This window comes from Phoca vitulina, unplaced genomic scaffold (assembly GCF_004348235.1).
Source record: "Phoca vitulina isolate PV1807 unplaced genomic scaffold, GSC_HSeal_1.0 scaffold35, whole genome shotgun sequence".
In the NCBI taxonomy this organism is placed as follows: domain Eukaryota; kingdom Metazoa; phylum Chordata; class Mammalia; order Carnivora; family Phocidae; genus Phoca; species Phoca vitulina.
Genome location: NW_022589738.1, coordinates 20,348,207 through 20,371,830, shown reverse-complemented (window position 1 = coordinate 20,371,830; position 23,624 = coordinate 20,348,207). Strand labels below are relative to the sequence as shown.

At 52.5% G+C, this 23,624-nt stretch overlaps 1 protein-coding gene across 2 annotated transcripts; it reads left to right on the top strand.

Annotated features, from left to right (window-relative positions):
* The first annotated feature begins 256 nt into the window (after window positions 1-256).
* Window positions 257-22,901, top strand: GRIPAP1 (GRIP1 associated protein 1). 2 transcript variants are annotated; one of them, XM_032426738.1, is made up of 26 exons: window positions 257-316; window positions 2,418-2,484; window positions 2,621-2,682; window positions 3,666-3,692; window positions 4,521-4,628; window positions 8,197-8,347; window positions 9,197-9,381; window positions 9,577-9,624; window positions 10,310-10,341; window positions 10,456-10,503; window positions 10,634-10,733; window positions 12,234-12,311; window positions 12,519-12,611; window positions 13,657-13,791; window positions 14,586-14,681; window positions 14,945-15,157; window positions 15,289-15,402; window positions 16,187-16,264; window positions 16,368-16,463; window positions 16,583-16,639; window positions 16,729-16,828; window positions 18,549-18,679; window positions 20,265-20,387; window positions 20,497-20,590; window positions 21,339-21,493; window positions 22,329-22,901. In XM_032426738.1, exons 1-26 carry the CDS (start codon window positions 275-277, stop codon window positions 22,419-22,421), a joined length of 2,526 nt encoding a protein of 841 aa, XP_032282629.1. In that variant the 5' UTR covers window positions 257-274; the 3' UTR covers window positions 22,422-22,901. The 2 variants fall into 2 exon arrangements, with proteins under 2 accessions (XP_032282629.1, XP_032282630.1); XM_032426739.1 differs by lacking the exon at window positions 257-316 and adding an exon at window positions 1,990-2,053.
* The last annotated feature ends 723 nt before the right edge of the window (window positions 22,902-23,624 follow it).

Here is a 23,624-nt window from a genome sequence, read left to right as displayed (position 1 = left end):
TATGACATAGGGATGCCACAGTGTCGCATCATAATGGGTGGTCTGTGAGAGCTCAAAGGCCAGATCAGATGACCTAGTTTGCGGTAAAACATTAAATTGCAATTCACCTGACCTGTCAGTTTTACTCTCTTCTCTCCGTTTCCAAAATACTGAACTTCCGGGGTAGACTCCTCCACCTCCATTCCTGGCCAGTGGTTTGATCCGACCCTAATACTGACAGGAGGGACGAGCTGCGTCTGCGCAGAAGGCTGTTGGGGGGGTGGGGGGGAGGAACATGGCGCAAGCTCTGTCTGAGGAGGAGTTTCAGCGGATGCAGGTGCCCCTCGCTGGGAAAAGACCACCGCGTTAGGCGACGGGGGGCGGGGTAGAGAGAGGTCGTGCCACCGGCTCTGAGAAGGGGTTGGTTGGGGTGGACCTTGAGTCTAAGGGATTGGCCTGGAGAAGGGAAACTGAGGCTCTATGGGATGAGACTCTTGGATTCTGAGATACTGTTGGGATCAGAGGGGTTGGAGTCTGTTAGCTTTGTGGGCGGAGGAGAGAGTCCTAGAGTGGGCGATACCTTACTCAGACCTGGAGGGGACGAGACCTTTGGGCCCGTGCGGAGGACACCATGGGTCGGTGATGATAGCATTGGGTTTTGAGAGAAGGAGATCCTGAGAGGGCGAAACCATTTTGTCTGGAGAGGAAGGAAGCAGGCGTTAGGCCATTTGCGTCATGGTGGGGGGAGCCCTTGAGAGGGCAGTACCATTACCCGGTGGAAGGTGGAAATGTTTGTGGGAGATACCACTGTGCCAGGGAATTGGGGAAAGACCCCACATGTTGTCATTGTTCCTGGGAGGTGGAGATCCTGTGTGAGTGCTGGTAGTGTATCCTAAGAGGGAGCGGTACCTTTGGATCTAGATTAGGGGTGATCCATTAGGCGTGGGGTGAAGAGGACCCCGAATGGATAATACCATGAATTCCTGTTGGAGAGAGGACCAGAAGAGGTTAAAGAGTGATACCTTGGACCACACGGAGGGGAAATCACTGGACTTTGGGGAGGTACCCCAACTGGGTACCCAGACCACTCGATTCTTTTGGGGATGCCTCTGAGTTGGGATGAAAGGCCAGAGTAGGCCCTTGTTGAGAGAGTTCCTTACTGGGGAAGACCATTGGATTTTGTGTTTGGGGAGACTCTGAAAGGGGGGAAGCCCTGAGTAGGATCCTGTGGGAGAAGAGGAGGAACTCCGAGTGAGGATAGGTGATCCATTGATCCTTGAATGAGAGAAACCAGTTGTAACTGTGCGAGGGATGCTTAGGGTGAAAGGGTGAGATCACTGGACTGTGAAAGGGGAAATTACAACCTGTAACTTGTGAGGGGAGATTCTAAGTGAGTAAGAGTAATCCAGTTGGCCCATCCAAGGTTTTGCAGAGGAGAGACCCTGAAGGATGTAGGGCCATCCCATTGGATCATGACTGGGGAATTCCTGAGGGACGTGGGGGACCCTTGAGTGAGGAAGATTGATTTCACGGGGCCATGAGTGAGGGGAAAACCATTTGGCTCTGATGGATAGGGCTTCTAGAGGTGCCAAGGGTGTACAAATTGGATCAAGACAGGGGGAGACAGATCATTGGATCTGGTAGACTAATAGGGGCAGGAAAGATTCTGTAGGGGCCAAGCCTTTTGACCTTAAGTAGACCACCAGGGGATGAAGGCTGGTGCCATGGGAGGAGGGAAAGATCCTTATGGGGTAAGGGACAGTAGGTCTGGGAAGAACTGGTCTCAGTGCCCTACAGGGCTGTTAGGAAGGGGTATGCTGTTTGGAGTGGCCCATACTTCACTTTCTCTTAATTCTTGAAAGGGGTTAATTCTCTCGAGCTTTGGAGGTGAGGATCCCAGGCAGTCCCCAACTTAGTGTAAGTTGGACAGGAAAATACCAGGCCCTCTTCCCTTGAAAAGAGGGAGGAATACAGGCCCCTGCCCCCTATACTCAGGGTCCTCCAAGTCTGGCCAAGAGGATAGACAAGACTCTACTATGACAGAAAGATAGAACAGTGTTTAGTGTCTGGTGAGGTGAGCCAGGATGAGGAGGGAGAACTTTATCCTGTGGGTGTGGGGAGCCATGGAACATGCATGAGCAAGAACTTGACTGCATCAGTGCTCTGTCTATGGCCTGAGTGCAGAGGGATGGAAGAGGGGGAGGGATGGAAGGGGAGGGATGGAAGAGTGAGGCTGACTGTGATTATAAGTAGAGCTGGAGAAGGTGGGACAGGGGCTGAGGGGCTGGAGGCTCGTTTAGGACCTAGCGTGCATAGGTCTTAAGGAGTGGCTACAGGGAGGGTAGCAGGGTGTGTGGGGCTCAGGGGATTGGTTCCCTCATGGTGAAAATAAGGGCACATTCCTAACCAAGTCATTTCCCTTCTCTGCTTCCCCCAAGGCTCAGCTCCTGGAACTCCGGACAAATAATTACCAGCTTTCAGATGAATTACGCAAGAATGGCGTTGGTGAGCCAAGAGGGTCTCATTAGATGGGGGTGGCTTTGGGGGACACAGGTCAAGGGAAAAAACCTCAGAGGCCTGGCAGGAAGACCTTTCAGCTTCCTGCCACTGAGGCTGAGACAACCTGCTTTCCCCACACCAGAGCTCACCAGTCTTCGACAGAAGGTCGCCTACCTGGATAAGGAGTTCAGCAAAGCTCAGAAGGTACCTTCCTCCACCCACTCACCCACCCATGCTTCCCTGTAACCATCTGACTCATTCATCTATCCAGGGAGCACCTACAGAGAACCAGGCCTAATGTTACATGCTGTCATCAGTCATTCAAAAAACTCTCATGGAAGTCTCTTTAGTTTGCTAATTTTATCTAATCCTGCTTAGTTATTGATTAATTTTAATTTACTCTTAATGCATTTTCAATTTCAATTACTCAGTCTCATTCACTAACTTCTAACTAAATAGTCGCATCCATAGGTGAATCTGCCTTGAATCTGCCTTCTGTCCTCCACTCAAACTCCTGCCTGTGCTCCCACTTCCCATCCCTGTCCTGGTCCTGTTGGTAACATGAGACTAGACCTACCTCTCAGATCATCTGAAGATGAAATAATGTATAACCTCTTATGGCCCCTCAAGGCATTCAAGGCCCTCTTTTGTCTCCTTCTTCACTGCTCTGTCCCTACGCATAGCTCAATGTTATGCACTCCATAAATATTTGTTAGATGAAAGCATACAGAATGCAGAAAACCTGGCAGTCAGGAAGGTGGGTTTCTCTTCGGTAGGGTGCTGACTGCAGAATGTGGCAATGCCCTCAGCTGCTCAGCAAGGGAGCAGCAGTTTTCACGGTGCGTGGGAGGGATCCACATAGACGTGTTTGGACTGATGTAGCAATGCAGTCACAGTTTCTGAGCCTGGAAACCCAGCCCATGAAGGGTTAAATACTAAGACTCATGAACACTCTCAAGAGCTAAGAGGAAAGCATGTAAGCAGGATGCCCTTCACTCACTCACTTATTCACTCCATCATTTCCGTGGACTACAAATTTCATGCAAGTTCTGTGGTTGAAGATGCTCCCATCCCCCAACCCATCATCATTGTCCCCCCTTGACACTTGCCACAATGTCTCCATACCCTAGTGAGGGAGTCCATCTCCATTCACCTTATCTCTCTTCCCACCCCCCCCTCACCTTTAGGCACTGAGCAAGAGCAAGAAAGCTCAGGTAAGGGGACCCATGGTGGGTGAATGTGTCTGGGAGACCAAGGGTCGATATTTCTGTATGCTGGGATCTCCTGGTACTGGCCTTTCTTTCTCTGTGTGTGCACTTGCATCTGTGACTACCTCACTGTCATGTGTTTGTAAGTCTGTCTTTATTTTCCCGTGTTTGTCTCACTCCGGGCCTCTCCATCGTTCCTTTTCCCTTTCTGGCTGGGCTTCTCTCTGAATCTCTCTCTGCCTGTCTTCCTGTTCCTCTCTGACTGTTGCTTCTCTCCCCAACCTTCCCTTTTTCTCTCCCTCACCTGTTCCTATCTGCCATCATTTATCTTTTCTTCTTTCCCTTTCTTTCTCTCTCTGACTCCTTGTTTCTTTCTCTCCCACCCTTTCCTTTGTTGCTTCCTGACTCATTTCTTTCCCTGACCCCCTCTCTCTTCCCTCTGTTCTGTTCTCCCTCCCATTGATCTCTCTTTTCCTATCTCTCTTTCTTCCTGCTTTTTCTTTTTTCTCTCTCCCTCTCCATCCCTTTCTCCTTCCCTATCTATCTCCCTTTCCCCATCTCTCTGTACCTCCTCTCTCACCTATTTCTATCTACCACTCTCTTTCCTCCCACTCTCTCCCCTCATGTCCCTCTCTCCCCCCATTTCCATCTTCCCTTCTCTCTACCCTTCCATGTCTGTCTCTCTCCTTCCCTGTATCTCCTGATTCACCCATCTCATTCTCTGTGCCCTACGATCCCCTCCCCCCCGTCATTTTCTCCATCTCTGTTTCTTTGCCCTATCTCTCTGTCCTTTTCTACCCTTGTTCGAGACCTGGCCCATGTCTGCCACTGCAGGAAGTCGAGGGGCTGCTGAGTGAAAATGAGATGCTGCAGGCAAAGCTGCACAGCCAGGAGGAGGACTTTCGTTTGCAGAACAGCACGCTTATGGCCGAGTTCAGCAAGGTACTGGTGCCTGGGACAGCCGAGCGGGATCGGAGGGGTAGGGGCCCCCTGGGCTGAAGCTGGAGGGCTGCTGAAGGTGGTTGGACAGAGGCTGGCCCTGGATAACTGTCCATGGTGCTGAAACAGATCCTGGATTTGTGCTGGGGGGCAATGATTTGACAAATGGGGCCGCTTGCTGTGCTGGGATTAGAAGGCTGCAAGCCCTGAGGACAGCTGGTTCCAGACCAAAGCACTCCTTTTCTTTAAGCTTCAAGTCCCTTTCTATATATTTGGTAGCTGATGCTAGGGAGCTCCTGGTTATTGGAGGGTCTTAGGTAAAGTTCTTATGCTTAGCATGAAATAGAAAAATGTTCTAGCTGCTTCCCTTTTCTCTTCCTTCCCCTTCATCTGACCTGACCCTGGAGTTCTAGTTCTTCTAGATAATTCATCCCAGATTGGATAATTCTGTCTTCTCACTGATTTTAGTGTCCTGGCTGTTCCTAAACCTACTAGGGAGTTAGAGATATTATCTTTTCTTTCCTTATCTATCTTCTCTGTCCATGGTCAAGAAGTCTCTAAGGGGGATGCCTGGGTGGCTCAGTTGGTTAAGCATCTGCCTTCAGCTCAGGTCATGATCCCAGGGTCCTGGGATTGAGTCCCCCATGTGGCTCCTAGCTCAGCAGGGAGCCTGCTTCTCCCTCTGACTGCCGCTCCCCCCTGCTTGTGCTCTCTTTCTCTCTCTCTGACAAATAAATACATAATCTTAAAAAAAAAAAAAAAAAGAAGTCTCTAAGGTTTTAGTGTGTTTTAAGGAAAAAATTCTCATGGCAACAAAAACGGTATTTCCAGGACTCCATGTGAGAACTTGAGACCTTAAAAAACAAAATACGAAAACAACCTTTAAACAGGTACAATGTCAGGAGAGGTGATTTGACAACTAATAGTTAAGAGCTATAAGGCCTAGATTAAACTCTTGGCTCTACTTTTTACTAAGTGTAACCTTGAGCAAGTCACTTGACCTGCCTGCTTCTTGGTTCCCAGATGTTTAAATTGGGAATGATAATGACGGTACCTGCCTTGCTGGGATTTTTGTGAGGATTGAATGGGTTAATGTCTGTAAACGCCTTGTACATAGTATTGGTTATGTAGGTGTTAGCTACTTTTAAAAAATTTTTTTATTTATTTGAGAGAGAGAGAGATTGAGAGAACGAGTGGGAGGAGGGGCAGAGGGAGAAGCAGGCTCCCCACGGAGCAAGGAGCCCAATGCAAGACTTGATCCCAGGACCCCAGGATCATGACCTGAGCCAAAGGCAGACACTTAACCGACTGAGCCACCCAGGTGCCCTAGGTGTTGGCTACTAATGGAATCCTTTTATTATTACTGATTCATTTTCCCGCTAAAATGTTTTTTGACTATTTAAAAGTCTTAGATCCATCCTGTGGCCCTGCTCTGCCTCAGCCCTTACTACCTCTTATCTGCTCTATTCCCATAGCCTTCTTGCTGGTGTCTCCACGTCTAGTTTCTCCTACCAGCCCATGCCCTAGAGTTTGTCCTGACCTGCAGGCCTTCTCACATCACTCCTCTAAGCAACAGCTCCGAGTGGGTCCTTGACCCTGACTGTGCAGAGCCCCTGGTGCTCACATAACAGCTGACCTCACTGCCTCACTTCTCACTGCTTCCTGCCTCCAGCCTCAATGGTATCGTGGTTCTTTTAGGATGAGGCAGGGGCAAGCATTCCTCCATCTGTCCAACTTGTGTTTCTCAGCACCTGCCCTGGGCCAGGCACTGGACCAGGTATAGAACCTCCTTCCCACTCCCCCTCTTCCTCCTGGGAACTGGTAATGCTCACGGAGAGACCTGGGTTCAAGGCCTGCCTCCACCACTTACTTGCCAAGATATTTCAGCTCCATTTTTCCTTCGACAAATAGTAGTTGAGCACCCCCGGCATGCTCTGCATTCTGGAGATAGTTGTAAGCAGCACAACCTGGCCCCCACTCTTGGGTAGCCTACATTCTGGTTGTGGGATGGGGAGAAAGATAATGTATTAAAAAATGATAATGGGACACCTGGCTGGCTCAGTTGGAAGAGCGTGTGATTCTTGATCTCAGGGTTGTGAGTTCGAGCCCCACATTGGGTATACAGATTACTTAAAAATGAAATCTGAAATAAAATAAAAATTAAAAATAGTAATAGTACAGATAACTGACAGTTATGTAGTGCTTACCGCGTGCCAGGTCCTGTTCGGTGTGCTTTACGTTATCCACTCATTTATTCTTAAAACAGGCCAACAAGATATTATTAAGATCCTTACCAAGCAGATGAGGAAAACCGAGCCCCAGAGAGATGAAGTCATTTGTCTCAAGGTCACATGGCTAATAAACAGCAGAGTAGAAGTTCACATCCAAGTAGGCTAGTTTCAGAATCTGTGCTTGTGACCCTACATTACAAAACAAAGTGTAATTGTCAATCACGGTTTAGAATCCAAACATTTGCAGAGCTTTATCTGTAAGACAAAGGGGAATGGATGTTGTCTGGATGATTTTTTATGGTTTTCTTTATTTTCTACATTTTAAAATTTAGCATGTATTGCTTTTAAATAAAAAATCCTGTTAAAATATACTATTAAATTAAAAAAAAGAAATTAAGAACATAGTAGGGCAATTTAAGAGTTTGGAGTTTTGAAGGAGCCAGTCGTGTGAAGAACTGGATGAAAGGAATAGTGTTCTGGGTAGAAAATAACCCAGGCAAGAGAATAAAAATTCTCTGTGAGCCTCGGTATTCTCATCTGAAAATGGGGACAAAGGACCTTTTTTTGAAGAAAAAGATTTTATTTATTTATTTGACAGAGAGAGAAAGCACAAGCAGGGGGAGCGGCAGGCAGAGGGGGAGGGAGAAGCAGGCTCCCCGCTGAGCAGAGAGTCCGATTTCAGGCTTGATCCCAGGACCCTTAGATCATGACCTGAGCCAAAGGCAGACGCTTAACCAACTGAGCCACCCAGGTGCCCCGGGGACAAAGGATCTTGTCAGGACCCACTGTGAGAACTCTTACAGCCAGGAGTTGAGCAAGGGGCTGGCCTAGTTTTATTTGCATTGTACATTTCTCCAAGGCTGAGGGCTGACGATGAGGGGCTGTGGGTAGTGCTGGCTTTGGAAATGCCCCGAAAGCTTTCTGTGGTGCCTAGGCTCCCAGACACAGACCTCGCCCTCACAGAAGAGTGAGGTCTGGCAGTGGGGCTAATTTGTGATGCTGACATCCTGGACCAACAACTTCCAGTAGGAGCCTGCCTGAGGTCTTTGATTACGACTGTGAGGTTGCGATTGGGCAAGCAGAAAATTGCCCTCAGTGGCCTCCGTCCTCTGTGACTCGGCCTCTTAACAGATGGGTGAATTCGAAGTCATTTGACATTTGTGCCTCAGTGTCCTTATCTGTGAAGTCGGGATAATGAGTGACGACGGCACCCTACATAATGCGGGAGCATTATGGGAATTACATCAACTGTAAAGTGCATCAGCCAAGTGCTGTGTATATTGCAGCCAACATTGTTCTGATTCTCTGTTTGTCTGCTCTCTCACTCCTCCCCTGTTCAGCTCTGCAGCCAGATGGAGCAGCTGGAGCGGGAGAACCAGCAATTGAAGGATGGGGCTGCCAGGGCAGGCCCTGCCCAAGCTGGGAGTCTTGTGGATGGCGAGCTGCTGAGACTGCAGGCGGAGAACACGGCCTTGCAGAAAAATGTGGCAGGTGCAAGCAGGCCCTCCTTGGGGATGTGGGGATCTTGGGGATTGAGTAGGGTGTTTTCCCCCCTGGGGGAAGGGGAAAGGCTTCAGAATGAGGCTCAGCCCTGCCATGAACCAGTGTATAACTTTGGACAAGCCATTTCACCTCTGAGTCAAAGCTTCCTCATCTACAAGGTGCTCGTGGGGATGTCCACCATGTGGAAGATTGCAGTAGAGTTGAGATAAGAGGTGGTATCTTTCTGAGTTGAGTTCAGTGCCTGGTACCTAGCAAATGTTACCGATTAGCAGATTGAACATCGGAAAGGAGCTCTTTGCTAAATGGAGAGAGTGAATGAAGGAGCTTTCGGAAGACTCTGAGTCCAGATTGTCAGTGGGGTCTGGGAGGAAGGCTCAAAGAAGGCTTGGTAGAGTGTGGGAAGGTCCCAACATGGGGATGTTTGGAGAGCAGCTGGGGCTTGTGGTGTGGTGGGTGCTAGTTTGGTGATCAGGAGGGAGGCTTTGTAGATTTGGTTGAGGATTAGGAGGTTAGAGGATTCAGCTGTAAGGGGGGGGTTAGAGGATGGTGGGCAGCACCTTGGAGGGCTATGGGCGGGGCCTGGGGATAGAAGGTGGAGCTTGGGGAAACTAGCTTGGGCTGGTTTGATTGTAGACAGGATTTCAGTGGATGGGAGAGCTTAAAAGATTTGTGAGGAGTGTGGATGTGGCTGAGCCTTTGTTTTGTAGGCTTTTGGTCACTTGGGACAGGGTCTCTTCTACCTGAGGGATCCAAGGCCAACTCTTCCATCTACTTGAGGCATGGCAGGGGTCTTCAGAGACCACCTCATCCATCACATATTTTTGTTCTACCCACCAGCCCTGCAGGAGCGCTATGGGAAAGAGGCCAGGAGATCCCAAGCTGCCAATGAGGGCCAAGGGGACCCCCCGGGGGGGCCAGCCCCCACTGTCCCGGCCCCCATGCCACTGGCGGAAGTAGAGTTGAAATGGGAAATGGAGAAGGAAGAAAAGAGATTGCTCTGGGAGCAACTGCAAGGCTTGGAGGTGAATCTGGGTCTGTTGGGGTTGTGGTGTCAGGAGGCAGGCAGATGCCCTAGCTCTGCCTATAGTCCCACGGAGATGTCTGTGACATCACCAACTCGTGGGCTGACAGACTGGGGAGGCAGGAGGGCAGGGGAAGGCACAGGCCTTACCTCCCCCTTTGCTGATATTAACCCCCTCCCTCATCCTTCCCTGCAGAGCTCAAAGCAGGCTGAAACCTCCAGGCTGCAGGAGGAGCTTGCTAAGGTAGGGCTGCTGAGCTTTCCCGGGACTTTGCCCCACTCCACTTCCCACCTGCTGTGCTTCTCCTGCAGGGGAGAAGGACCAGAGTACCCCGCTCAAAGCCTGAGTTTCGTCATCTGTGAAATGGACAGACTCACATTTACGGCCCATAGTTGCTTTCAATATGGTATAGGCTAATGTGGTTCCTCTGTCTTGTGGATGGCAAGCCCCATCCCTCCCTTCTGTGTCCTCCCAGCTCTCCTTGTTCATCCAGCCAGCCAGCCAGCCAAGCATTTATAGACTGCTGGCTCTTCTCTTAGGTCCTGGCAACCCAGTGATGAGGCAGACAGTCATGATCCTGCTTTCCAGGCCTCCTGCCCTAGCCATTCTATGATGTGGCTGTCAGTCCACATGTTGGGGATGTAAATACCAGCCTTTGGAGCCTATGGCAGCTGGGTGGATGGAGATCATGTTGTTGCTACTGACCACCTTGGCAACCAAATTACTTAACCCTCCTGAGACTCAGTTTCCCCATTTATAAAACCAGTAGTCCTCGCCTCTCAGGACTGTTTCGAGGATTCCACGAGATAACATAAGTAACTTCCAGCTTCCAAAAAGGACTCAGTGAGAAGTGTCTATAAATACTAAATTTATTTTTGCCTTTACTAATATGTTATTACTTGTCTGCACCCCTGTCCCCCACCACCAGCTCTCTGAGAAACTGAAAAAGAAACAAGAAAGGTAAATTTCTTTTCTTCCCGAGGCAGGGGGAGGGGTTTGGAGGGACCAGCGGCGGGGGCAGGGGGGAACCGACTTGTGGAACTGACCCATTTATGTCTATCTTTCTGTGCCCAGTTTCTGCCGTCTGCAGACAGAAAAGGAGACGCTGTTCAACGACAGCCGGTAACTAGCAGGGGTGGGCGTATGGGCAGACAATGGGGACAGTGCCCAGCAGAATTGCCTGAAGACCACAGGGGCAGAGCTGGGGGATAGGGTCTCAGGCCATGGTCAGCACTCCCCCCATCACCCCCAGGAATAAGATTGAGGAGTTACAACAGAGGAAAGAAGCGGATCTCAAAGCCCAGTTGGCTCGTACTCAGAAGCTGCAACAGGAACTCGAGGCTGCCAATCAGGTGAGTGGCTGGATTCTGGGATTGCTGGGGTAGAGGCCAGGGCTGGGAGTCCAGGGAACCCTGAGGTCTGCGGAGACTAGTTGGGGAAGCCAATAGTTCCTGTGTTGGAAATATAGGGACTGGATGGGTCCCGGACCCCCCAGGAGCTATGAAAATGGGAACTAGGGAGCCCCGAGAGCCTTAGGAGTTGGCCTATGAGTCTGCATGAATCAAAGATCTCAGGGGGGCTGAAGACTTGGGGGCTGTGTGCCAAAGTTCAGATGAATCTGAAACTGTGGGGGATTGGAGACAGGAATCTGGAGAAATCTATGGTCACTGGGGACTGGGACGAGGAGCTGGAATGAGCCTGAACTCCCTGGAGGTTGGGGGACTTTGAGACCTGTGGGAGCTGGATAGGTACAAGACTTTCAAGGGTGGACAGGTGGGCCTGGAGGCTGACTCTGTTTGAGGCCCTCAGGGTATGGGGGCTGGTTTGGAGGGCTGAAACAACTAATAAGTTGGATCACTTGGGCTGAATGGTCCTGAGACCTCTGGAGGCTGTGAATAAGAAAAAAAAAATTGGTGAGTCTAAGACATCCAGAGACTGAAGCAAAAGTCTAGATGGGTCTCAGGCTCCCGAGGGTTAGGGGCTAGGGGACTTTTAAGCTTCTAGGCTTCCCCCTAGAGCAGGTGAATCTGAGATCCCTTGGATTAAGGGATATAGTGGTTTGTGGGTCTAAGGTCCCTAAGAGCTGGGGACAGAAGTCTGGGTAAGGCTGGGTCTTCAGTTACCTGGGTCTGAAGATCCCCAGAGACTGGGGACAGAAGTAGCAGGTGGGGGGGGGGGGGGGCGGTGTGGTCAATCAGACCTCACCAGGAGCTGGAAACTAGGAGACTGTATGAGTTTGAGACTGCTAGGTTTTGGGGCTATGAGTTTGGGCAGACCCTGAGACTCTTGGGAGCTAGAGACACAGGGATGGAGTGTGTCTGAAACCCGTGGGTGTTGGGGTCAGGAGTCTGGGTGAAGCTGTAGTCCCTGGGGGCTAAGTGTGTCTGAGAATCCTGGGGCCTCCAAGCTAGAATCTGGGTGAGTGTGAGCCCTCTTATGGATGGGGGTGGGTGAGTTTGAAATCCCCAAAAGCCTAGGTGTTTTTCTAAGATTCTTAGACCCGGGATATGGGATCCGAGGCCAAAATCAAGAGTTGGATGCTTAACCCACTGAGCCACCCAGGCGCCCCTCTCGGCTTCCCTTTCCGATGGCTTCCACTCTTCTCTCTGGCCACCCACCCCTGCTTCTCTTGCATTTTCTAGTTTCTCTCCAGTAAAGTACAAGAAGTGTACTAATCTTAAATTCTAATGACTTAGAATTTGGGTGAGCCTGAGTCTGATGGCTGGGTAGTCTGGGACCCTCAAGTGCTGGGGACATGCTGTCAGGTGGTCAGAGAGGGGGGTCTGTACGGTTATGTGTACCTCAGGGGAGGCTGAGGTCTGGAATGGGCTCCCCTGACCTGATCCCTACAGAGCTTGGCGGAACTGAGAGATCAGCGGCAGGGGGAGCGCCTGGAGCATGCAGCAGCTCTGCGAGCCCTACAGGATCAGGTACGTGGTACTGGGCAGCTTCTGGGAGGTGGAGGGTGACATGGTGGGGGGGCAGCCTCGGCAGGTATTACACAGGCAGGGAAGGCCCCAGGAGTCCTGTTTCCCCCTGGTTGTGGTGCGAGTGCACATGTGTTTTCTTTCTTGGCTGTGGGTGGGTCCTGTCCCCTGTTCTGGACCCACTCTCACCTGGTGTGGGGGTGGGGCCAGGTGTCCATCCAGAGTGCAGATGCACAGGAACAAGTGGAAGGACTTTTGGCTGAGAACAATGCCTTGAGGACCAGCCTGGCTGCCCTGGAGCAGGTACAAGATACCAGGGAGCCCTCACTGATCCCTCTCCGGTTTCCCGTCTCCTCCTGCTTTTGATCCACATTAGGGCACAGCCTTCTGGACCTCATGCCGTTCTCCTGCCTCTGTTTCTATTTGATCCTCTGCTTTCTTTCTTTCTTTCTTTTTTTCTTTCTTTCTTTCTAGAGAGAGCAGCAGTGGGGGAGCAGGGTGGAGGGCAGAGGGAAAGAGAGACAGAGACGGAGAATCTTAAGCAGGGTCCACACCCAGCCCCGGAGCCTGACTCAGGGCTCGAACTCATGACCCAGAGATCGAGCCTGACTCAGGGCTCGAACTCATGACCCTGAGATCGAGCCTGACTCAGGGCTCAATCTCACGACCCTGAGATCATGACCTGAGCCAAAATCAAGAGTCAAATGCTTAACCCACTGAGCCACCCAGGCGCCCCTCTCAGCTTCCCTTTCCGATGGCTTCCACTCCTCTTCTCTCCGGCCACCCACCCCTGCTTCTCTTGCATTTTCTAGTTTCTCTCCAGTAAAGTACAAGAAGTGTACCAATCTTAAGTGTACATTCAGTGAATCCTATCTGTCTGGCAGTCTGTCTGTCTGTCTCCATGTGGCTACCACCCAGATCAAGATGTAGAGCGTTTTCAGCACCCCCAGAAAGCCCCTTTTACCCCTTCCCAATCAATACTTCCCCAGAAATAACCACTCCTCTGACCTCTAGCGACACTAATTAGTTTTACTTGTTCTTTAACTTCATGTAGAGGAATCAGACACCCATTTTCGTGCCTGGCTTCTTTCCGGTGAGGCTCATCCATATGTAGCATTGGTCTGTTCTTTCTTCTCTGTTTACTATTCCACTGTATGACTCGACTACTTTATCCATTCCCCCGTTGATCTCTTTTTCTCATTCCTTTTCCCTTTGAAATTCTTTCTCTTTCCTCCTGGCTCTCTTCCCGCCTCCCTCCTTGTCTCCCAGAACCGGGAGGCTCAAACCCTGTGGCTAGCCCCTGGGGGGCCCTTTTCACTCTGCTTCCCATCACCCCCATTCATCCCAGATCCAAACAGCAAAGACCCAAGAACTCAATACGCTCCGTGACGAGAATGCCGGGCTGACAGCTGATTTGCAGCAGCGGCAGACTGAGTATGAGGACCTCATGGGACAGAAAGATGACCTCAACTCCCAACTGCAGGTGACATCTCTGGCTCTGACCTGGCTTCTCCCAGTTCCCTCGTGCGGGCTCAGGGGAGCCCTCCTCGAGGTGCGGTGGAGTGGGGGGAGACTGTGGGATCGGGAGGATCTGGGTTCCAGTCTGGTCTCCTAACTTACTAGCACCTCGTGTCCTAGACCATGTTGCTCTCCTTCGCTGACACTGAGCCTCTTAAGTTAGACAGGATAGCCATTCTGAGTCCATGGTAGCGACCGGAATCATAGTGGCTGAAATAAGATAGAAGGCTAGTTCTCTCTCATGGAACAGTCCAGGTGGGCTGTCTAGGGATGGCTGCGCCACGACCAGTGACCCAGGTTCCTTCTACATTGCCACTTTCAATGCAAGACTTCTATCTTGGTAGCCGAGATGCTTCCCAGGCCCCCCCTTCATCATGTTTGTTTTCCATCTGGAAAGAGGGAAGGAAGAGGGATGGGCCCAGCATGCCCCTTTCCTTTATGAGTATAACCTACCTCATGCTCACCCCTTCTGCATATGGAAATTAGTCACGTGGCCACACCTCACTGCGAGGGAGGCAAGGAAAAGTCAACTTGACAGCCGTGTGTCCAAGTACGAAATCTATTGCTAGGGACAGAGGGGGGAATGCACGGAACACTGGGGAGCCGCTAGCAACGTCTGCCATGTTTCTCATCTAGGAACGGAGAGAACAATACCAACTTTACTGGGGTTAAGGGAGACCTATCCACCAGAGGTGTCCTGGGCGACGATCGCCTCCTGAAGGCTCTTTCTCAAACTCCTCTCCTTTGTCCCCTCATTAGGAGTCATTACGTGCCAATAGTCGGCTCCTGGAACAACTTCAAGAAATCGGGCAGGAGAAAGAGCAATTGACCCAGGAACTACAGGAGGCTCGGAAGGTGGGCAGCTCTGCAAGGTGGATAGCGTGGGTGGGGAGGGATCGGCCCCGGTCCGTGGGGAGGGCGCAGATGATATAGGCCGACACACGGGACCAGCAGAGGGTAGAAAGTGACCAGTGCCATGAGGCTAGGTGAGTGACTTAGCTAGTTCTGTGGGAATGGGGAGGAGGCAGAATTGGGCTCATTCCCTGAGCCTGGGGAGAGGGTGGGAGGCCCTGTCTAACGCTGAGGGAGGAGGCTGACTGGCATCCTCCTGCCCCCAGAGTGCCGAAAAGCGGAAGGCCATGCTGGATGAGCTGGCCATGGAGACGCTGCAAGAGAAGTCCCAGCACAAGGAAGAGCTGGGAGCCGTCCGACTCAGGCACGAGAAGGAGGTGCTGGGGGTGCGGGCGCGCTATGAGCGTGAGCTCCGAGAGCTGCACGAAGATAAGAAGCGGCAGGAGGAGGAGCTCCGTGGGCAGATCCGCGAGGAGAAGGTGGCTGGGTGGATGGCGATGTCCTTCTCTCAAAGTAGGGGGAGCACAGCATCGCTGATGGGTTCGGGGATGGTGCGGGTTCGGGGCCCGCTCGTCCGCCTGCCTCGCCCTGACGGTCTCCCCTCTCCCAGGCCCGGACACGAGAGCTGGAGAATCTCCAGCAGACGGTGGAGGAACTTCAAGCTCAGGTACATTCTATGGATGGAGCCAAGGGCTGGTTTGAGCGGCGCTTGAAGGAGGCTGAGGTGAGTTGGTGCCTGATGAGGCACGGACGGCTGGTGGGGGGACACCCATGCCACGCCGGGGGACCGGGAGTGGTCAGGCCCTGGAACTTTCTGCAACACTCTGGACTAGGGTAGCCCCACCGCCCCGCCAGCTCCACGGCAGCCCTCCAGAGGGGATCGGGGCTGGCCATCAGTGAGGCAGAATGCCACATGAGCAGATTTGAAAAGGCATCCCTTCCTTCCGGAACCGCTTCCGTCAGGAAATCATTATAATATCCTGATTTTATTCGGACGAGGACTTTCACTGCCATTGTGGGGGAAAACTCATCATAATACCTAAGAGGAAGTGTCACGCGGTAGTGAAGAGCGCAGGTGCCGGAGGCGGCCGTTTGTGTGGGTTCGAGTCCTGGCTGGGCCGCTTGCTCACTGTGGGCACCTCACCTGGCCTGCGGCCTGTGTTCTTCACCAGTAAAAACAAAAGGAATAATCATAGTACCTGCCATGTGGGTGGTATGGGAAGATTATGTAAACCGAGTCAGTGCACGTAAAATCCCTACGACGTTCTCGGCATGCAGTGAGTGCCGTGTTATGTTTTGTGAAATCAAATCAGATGCACGCGTCGCTCCGTGGCGCAGACAGCGCAGCCCTAGATGTGCTGCCTCCGTGTCCTGCCTAAGGGCACACGGTGTCCCCTGCAGGAGCGGCCCCTGCTGCCATGACTGCCCTCACGGGCCGTGGCGTCCTGTGTGTGTGTGCGGGGGGCGCGGGGGGTTGTGCATGGCCGGACCCGACGCTTGTCCCGTAGGAATCTCTGCAGCAGCAGCAGCAAGAGCAAGAGGAAACCCTCCAGCAGTGCCGGGAGCAGCATGCCGGCGAGCTGAAGGTGCCCGCCGCCCGCCGCCATTCCTCTCTCCCGGGAGGGCCGGGCCCTGGCGGGAGGACGGAGGTTCCCCAGGCAGAGGCCTGAGCTGCCCCCTGGTTTGCAGAGCAAGGAGGAGGAGCTACAGGGCGTGCGGGACCAGCTCCAGCAGGCCCAGGAGGAGCGGGACTGCCACCTGAAGACCATCAGCAACCTGAAACAGGTCCCTTGTCCCCCACCCCCACCCCCGCACCGGCCCGGACACATCCCGGGCCCCAGCGCAGAGTCCTGGGGCGGGGAGGGAAGGCCCCGCCCGCCAGCCATGCTTTCTCTGCCGCACAGGAGGTGAAGGACACGGTGGACGGGCAGCGGATCCTGGAGAAGAAGGGTAGTGCTGCGGTATGACGCGGGGATGGCCAAGCACAGCCCCCCTCTGCCCGTGGGACCCCTGGGCCTCAGCCCGCCTCTTTCCCCCCTGTCCCCCACAGCTCAAGGACCTCAAGCGGCAGCTGCACCTGGAGCGGAAAAGGGCCGATAAGCTGCAGGAGCGGCTGCAGGACATCCTTACCAACAGCAAGAGCCGCTCTGGTGAGGGAGCGGGAGGGCAGGGGGTGCCGGGGTGCAGGGGTGCAGGGGTGGCTGGGCTGGGGCCCGAGGGCCAGAGCTGCTTTTTGCACCTTTATCCACCGGCTCTCCTGCGCTTTCTGTCTGTCTTCGACTTGGTCGGTCGGTCGGTCGGTCGGTCTCCTCTGTTTTTCCTGCTCTCTGCGTTACCTCTTTCTGTGTCTCCTCTTGGTCTCTCTGTGACGCCTTGTGCTATTCTCTGTCTCTGTCTTTCTCTCTCCCTGCTTTCTTTCTCTCTCCTTTTCTCCTGCTGCTTTTTTCTTCTCTGTCTCTTTAACTCTCTTTCTTCTCTGTCTCTGGATCCCCACAACCCTCTCATGCACATCCCCACACCTCACCTGGTGTCTAAATCTCCTGTATCCATTCTCTCATTCTGTAAATGTGGACTGAGCCCCCATGCTCACATCCAGGGTCCTTGATAGGAAACCCCCCAAAACTGTCCTCCAGGGACCCCAGGTTGAGCTAGGGAGACAGACTTACATTCAGACAGCCGCACTGCAGCATTCTCCCTATGCAGCTAAAATCCATGTTCTTTCTGCCACTTCGGGCAGAAGATGCAACAAAAAACCTTGAGTTTCTTTGGACCTTTTTTTTTTTTAGAAGGAAATGGCCTATAAATATGTTTAAATAAATAGATATGATGCAGCGGTGAGGGCACTGTGCATCTCCCATATCACAGGCTCAGAGAATACTTGCTCCCTTGTCCCCCTGCGGCCATCGGCTCTTGCTGGAGATCCTTGGGGTGGGATGTCAGCCCCCCCGATACCCAGAAGCAGCTGCAGGAGCAGAGGCCCAAGCTCAGTGGGCCTGCTTTAAGTGACATGGCAAAAATGGATCTATCTCTCACCCAATCTATGTCTCCCCGAGGCATTCTGTCTATCCTGAAGTAACCTCTCTTTATTTTTTTAAAGATTTTATTTATTTATTTGAGAGAGAGAGAGAGAGAACATAAGCAGTGGGGAGGGGTAGAGGGAGAAGCAGACTCCCCGCTGAGCAGGGAGCCCGATGTGGGGCTCGATCCCAGGATCCTGGGATCATGACCTGAGCCGAAGGCAGACGCTTAACGACTGAGCCGCCCAGGTGCCCGTAACCTCTCTTTATCAGAGGGGTTTGGTGTCTGTTTTGCTACAGATTAAGGTACGAATCAACAAGCAGATTCCAATGGTGGTGCCATACATTGTCCTTGTCCGTTAGATGAAATGAGGATTTAGGGTCACGGTTACATGTCTCTCTCCATCTTTTTTCCCTCTTCTCGTCTCTGCTGACTCGTGTCCTTATGCCCGGTCTCTGTTGGCCTACCCCGTCTGCTGTGGCTCGCTGCCCATCGGGTTTTCTCTCTGCATGTAGGCGTCACCCCGTGCTCTCCCCAGCTGTCAGTCCTCTTTCTGCGTACCCCAAGTCCAAGCGCAGACGTCCCTTAATGCCCGTAGGTGTCCACACTGCCCACTCTCTCCCAGCCTCTTCACCTTTGTTTCTCTTCTGGCGTGTGTGTTTGCCCGGAGAAGCAGCTCCTTTTTCTGTTTCTGCCTGTCCCTGTCGTGCTGTCTGCCTCCACCTTCCCCACGCCAAGTGTCACTTCGCCTCTTTCCATCTCTGTCCAGTCTATTTCTGCCTCTTCCTGCCAGTCGCTGCCCTGGGACCCTGGGGGATTGGGGCTCAGGTTTCTCTTCCCTCTCTGCCCAAGGCCTCGAGGAGCTGGTTCTCTCAGAGATGAACTCACCAAGCCGGACCCAGACTGGGGACAGCAGTAGCGTCTCCTCTTTCAGCTACCGGGAGATCTTGCGGGAGAAGGAAAGCTCGACTGTTCCAGCCAGGGTAAGGGGCAAGGAGGAGCCGACAGTCCAGCTTCTCCTGCACCAGTTCTGGGGCCCACCTTTTGCCCTCCCCTGCAGCCATCTACCTCTCTGGGCCCAGCACACACATTTTCTTACCAACTTTTCTTTAAGCTCGCCAACTGGGACTCAGATTGCCAAATGGGGGATGGGCAAATTATTCTCCCTGACCCTCTGTTCCCTCATCTGTGAGCTAATTCCACCTTTCCCGGTGTCATAAAATATGTAACTCATAGCAGGTGTACCACCCAGGTAGGAGGTCCTTTTTTCCAACTTGTAATTATCACTCGTTACTGTCGTCTGTTGTGTCAGCTTCCTGGCCGGCCACTTTTATTTGGAAATCAATTGTGATTATTCCATAAGTAGTATGTGTGCCGTGTAGAAAAATTTAAAAAACACACACAAGCGAAGATTTTTTTTTTTTAAATCCAAAGAAACCACATCTTCACCATCCAGAGATCACCACTATAAACCCTGGGTTCACACCTTTCTAGATCTTGCTCTTTAAAAAAAAAAAAAAAAAAAAAGATTTTATTTATTTATTTTAGAGAAAGAGAGAGATCAAACAAGTTGGGGGGAGGGGCAGAGGGAGAGGGAGAGAATCTCAAGGAGACTCCATGCTGAGTTCCAAGCCCGACGCGGGGCTCCATCTCACGACCCTGAGATCATGACCTGAGCTGAAACCAAGAATTGGATGCTTAACCAACCGTGCCACTCAGGTGCCCCTCTCTTTCTTAAACCTAAATGAGATTGTAAGTAACCTGTTTTTGTTCAGCTGATCTTTTTTTTTTTTTTTAAGATTTTATTTATTTGACAGAGAGACAGTGAGAGAGGGAACATAAGCAGGGGGAGTGGGAGAGGGAGAAGCAGGCTTCCCGCCGAGCAGGGAGCCCGATGTGGGGCTCGATCCCAGGACCCCGGGACCATGACCTGAGCCGAAGGCAGACGCTTAACGACTGAACCACCCAGGCGCCCCTGTTCAGCTGATCTTTATCCTCCCGATTTCATAAATTTTCATCTTCTCTAGTACTCTGATCTTAATCAGATTTCCCTGGTTGGCCCCAAAATGTCCTCGAAAACCAGCATTCAGTTTCAGAGCACATGTTGCATCTGGTTGCTTTATGCCCTTTAAGTCTCTTGAGTCTAGTGTGGTCCTTTTTTTTTTTTTTTTTTTTTTTTTTTTTATTTCCATGACACCAACCCATAGAAGAAACCAGCCAGTTGACCTGAAGAAAACGTCCCACCTTTTGGGTTCTCCTGCTGGCTTCCTAGTGGTATCATTTAGCTTGTTGCTCTGTCCTCTAGTTTTCCTGTCGACTGGAAACGAGATCTCATTTGCTAGAGGCTCTCCCTTCACCCTCTCAATGAGGAAATGATGTGGCGGTTCCTGTGTCCCTCTTTAGGCAAAGGGAGACCCAGAGTCCCCGTGGGTGCTGAGACTTGGTCTCCAGCCCCTGTCACAGAGCCCACCCCCACCCAGCCCTGGCTCCCTTTCAGCCCCTGATCCTAACTGGGGGCGGGCGACAGCACTGACCCTGGGCTGGCCTCTCCCCTCTTCTTCCCCGCAGTCCTTATCCAGCAGCCCTCAGGCCCAGCCCCCTCGGCCAGCAGAGCTGTCAGATGAGGAAGTGGCTGAGCTCTTTCAGCGCCTGGCAGAGACGCAGCAAGAGAAATGGATGCTGGAGGAGAAGGTGCTGTCTGCCTGCTTGTCCTCACTTGGCACACCCTTGGAGGGGAGGCTGGAGCGTGGAGGGGGGATGTGTGGCTGGGCCCCTTGTTACATGTGAACATGCCCTGCAGGTGAAGCACCTGGAGGTGAGCAGCGCCTCCATGGCGGAGGACCTTTGCCGGAAGAGCGCCATCATCGAGACCTACGTCATGGATAGCCGGATCGGTCAGTGCCTCCTCCCCAGCCTCACCCCCCCCCCATCCGGCCGCTGACCTGCCTCCTCCCCCCCCACTGTCTCCTCTCCTCTTGCGACTCAGCAAAGGTACTGACAAGACCACAGCTGCTGGAGGGGAGAGCAGGCCCGGCCCGTCCATCCCGTGTGTCTGTCTCTTACCTTGGCTCTTCCCTTCTGTGTGGGTCTCTGTCCTCACTCCACTCTCCTTTCTCTGGTGTGGCTCTCTGTCCCCTCTCTCTTCCCATCTCTTCTTTCTGCTGCACCCCATCATCTCGTCTCACTGCTCCTACTGCTTGTCTGTATCATGTCTCCTCCGGAAGTTCTTGTCCTCTGCACGTGTACCCCTTTGGGGGGTCCTTATCTCTTCCTCTCCCACTTTCTCTCCTCTTTTTCCTCCGCCCCCCATCTTTGTTTCTTTTGCTCCTTTCTTTCATGCTTTCTCCTACCCCTGTTTTTCCTTTATGAGTCAGAATAACACGGACTGATGCATGCTGAGAGCTGGGTGCTCTGTGCTTTGCATGCAGTCGGAGACCTTTTTCCAGCCCCACGAGTTGGCTATTATCCCCATTTCTAGTAAGTGACGGCTGGGTTTCACATGGCAGAGCCTTGGCCCCGACATTACACGGCTTCTCCCCCTGCTTTTTGCCCCCACTCTCTGCTTCCCTCTTCTCTGCCCCGTCTCTGTCGTCTGTCCTCCGGCCCTGCCGAAGGGCTGGTCCTCAGCCTGGGCCCTTGCAGATGTGTCTGTGGCAGCCGGCCACACGGACCGCAGTGGACTGGGCAGCGTCCTGAGAGACCTCGTGAAGCCAGGTGACGAGAATCTTCGGGAGATGAACAAGAAGCTCCAGAACATGCTGGAGGAGCAACTCACCAAGAATATGCACTTGCACAAGGCGAGTGTGGCCTACCAGCCTACCCATCTGTCCGTCTCGCCACCTGCTTCCCGTGCCACACAGCCCCCGGGTCATCTGCCAGCACCCAGAACCCCCCACCCGTTCACTGACCACGCCTCCAGCCCCACCTCCCCATCCTCCAGTCAACTCACCTGCTCTCCCTTGTACATTTCACTCTTCGCTCTGTCCTTGCACCCACCCGCTCATCTGTTCATGCACATTTCACCCAGCTCGCCCATCAACCTGCCCTACTTGCCCATCTAATCATCTGCCCCGTGTCTTTCCACCCATTTCCTGACATACCTCTCTCTCTCTCACACCACCTCATCAGTTACCCACCTGCCCAGTGACCTGCCTGCCTAGCTGTTGTCCTCTATCCGTCCTCTGAACCGTTCCTTTGCTCACCTGTTTACTTACCATGGATCACCCCATATATCTGCTTGCCCATCCTGACCCCCCAGATATTTCCCCCATTTCTGGGGGAGTCAGAAAGGTTACAGACCCAGCCCTGCCTCTGAGAAGTGAGCTCACCATTTAGTAGAAAAGCTGGTGGCAAGGGGAGGGTTGTATCCTCTGGCCGCACCACATGCAGTGGGTGATCTGCTCCCATATCCGTATCCTTAGGTCCCCCTCCCCTGGGAGGCTCCCGCCCCCCCCATCTTTTCCAAGCCCAACCCACTGCTGGGGTTCTGTGAGCCTCTCCAAATACCTTCCTGTGCCAGGCTAGACATAGCTGGGCATTGATTAATGAGGTGAGAAGGATGACACCCTGGGTTTGGTGAGGGAGCGTCCCCTGCTCTTTTCCCTGGCCCCTGATGGCTCGTTTGTTTCTTAGGACATCGAAGTTCTCTCCCAGGAAATTGTGCGGCTCAGCAAGGAGTGCGTGGGGTCCCCTGACCCAGACCTAGAACCGGGAGAAGCCAGCTAAAGACCTGAAGGCTGCACCTACTCCCTCCCCTCCCCACCCCCCCCCTCCAGGACACCATCCCCTTGGGCTGTGGTGGGAAAATGGGGCCAAAATCAAATAGGTTGGGAGACTGGACATTAAAGGGGTTACAGGCCTGTTGGCTGGTGTTAGTGACCCTGTTTGAGGGCAGAAGCCCTCGGGGAGTGGGGATCCTGAGGGGAGGGGCAGGGATTTCTCGTCTTTCTCTGCCCTGGCTCCCAGAGGCCTTTGCCTTCATCTCTGCATGAGCTCTCCCTCCCCAGAGACCAACTCTTTTTTATTTTATTTTATATTTTAATTTATGTCTGGAAGCCTGGCTACTCTGCATTTGGGATTGGGGATGTTTGGGTGGGGCGTGGTCCATGTTCAGTGTTCTAGCAATTGTGTGTGTGTGTGTGTGTGTGTGTGTGTGTGTGTAAAGGCTGCAGCCAAAATACCATCTGGCCAGATGGGCCCACCCACTGACTGTCTACTCTCATTCTTTCCAACCCGGAGGGGTGTGATGGGGATGGGGAGGTCACACCATTGGAACGGGGAGGGAGGTCTGTGGCTGCAATTTCACTCTCCTTCCCCCACCCTCCCCCAGCTGTCTGCAGTTACCGTGGGCCCGCCCCTCTAACCGAGTGGCACAGAAATACCTACAGATATGTATGTGGGTGGATGTGTGTGGGGTATGGGTGTGGATAAGAGTGGGCAGGTGAGAGGATAGATAAGTGGTTAGATGGACTGATGGATAAGTAAGTGGAAGGTTGCACAGATCAATGATGGGGGAGGTTGAGAAATACACAGGCAGATGGATGGATAGGCAATTGGATGAATAAATGGATAGATGGATAGGTCGGAGATGTAAGTAGACGGATGGCCAGGGGAATGGATGGATGGATGGATGGATGAGGAAGAGTGAAGAGTAGGTAAGTAAGTGATGGGCACGGCTATGGATGGACAGATAGATGGGTGCTGGGGGTACATAAGGATAGGGTGGCAAATAGGTGGATGGGGTGAACATACAAATGGATGAGCGAGTGGGTGCATGGAGGGATAGGTAGAGCACTGGGTTGTGGGTGGGAGAATGGATTGATAGGTGCGTGGTGGGTGGATGGAGGGATGGAGAAACAGACAAATCAGGAGTGTGATGAGTGAGCAAACAGGATTACGCAGGTGGGTAGATTGATTGAAAGGGGAAAA

Excerpts from the sequence above, each read along its gene's own strand:
- GRIPAP1 (XM_032426738.1), top strand. The coding sequence starts at position 275 with ATGGCGCAAGCTCTGTCTGAGGAGGAGTTTCAGCGGATGCAG. Across the intron at positions 15,158-15,288 it reads GGCAGATCCGCGAGGAGAAG|GCCCGGACACGAGAGCTGGA; the intron begins GTGGCTGGGTGG and ends CCCCTCTCCCAG. Across the intron at positions 16,829-18,548 it reads CAACAGCAAGAGCCGCTCTG|GCCTCGAGGAGCTGGTTCTC; the intron begins GTGAGGGAGCGG and ends TCTCTGCCCAAG.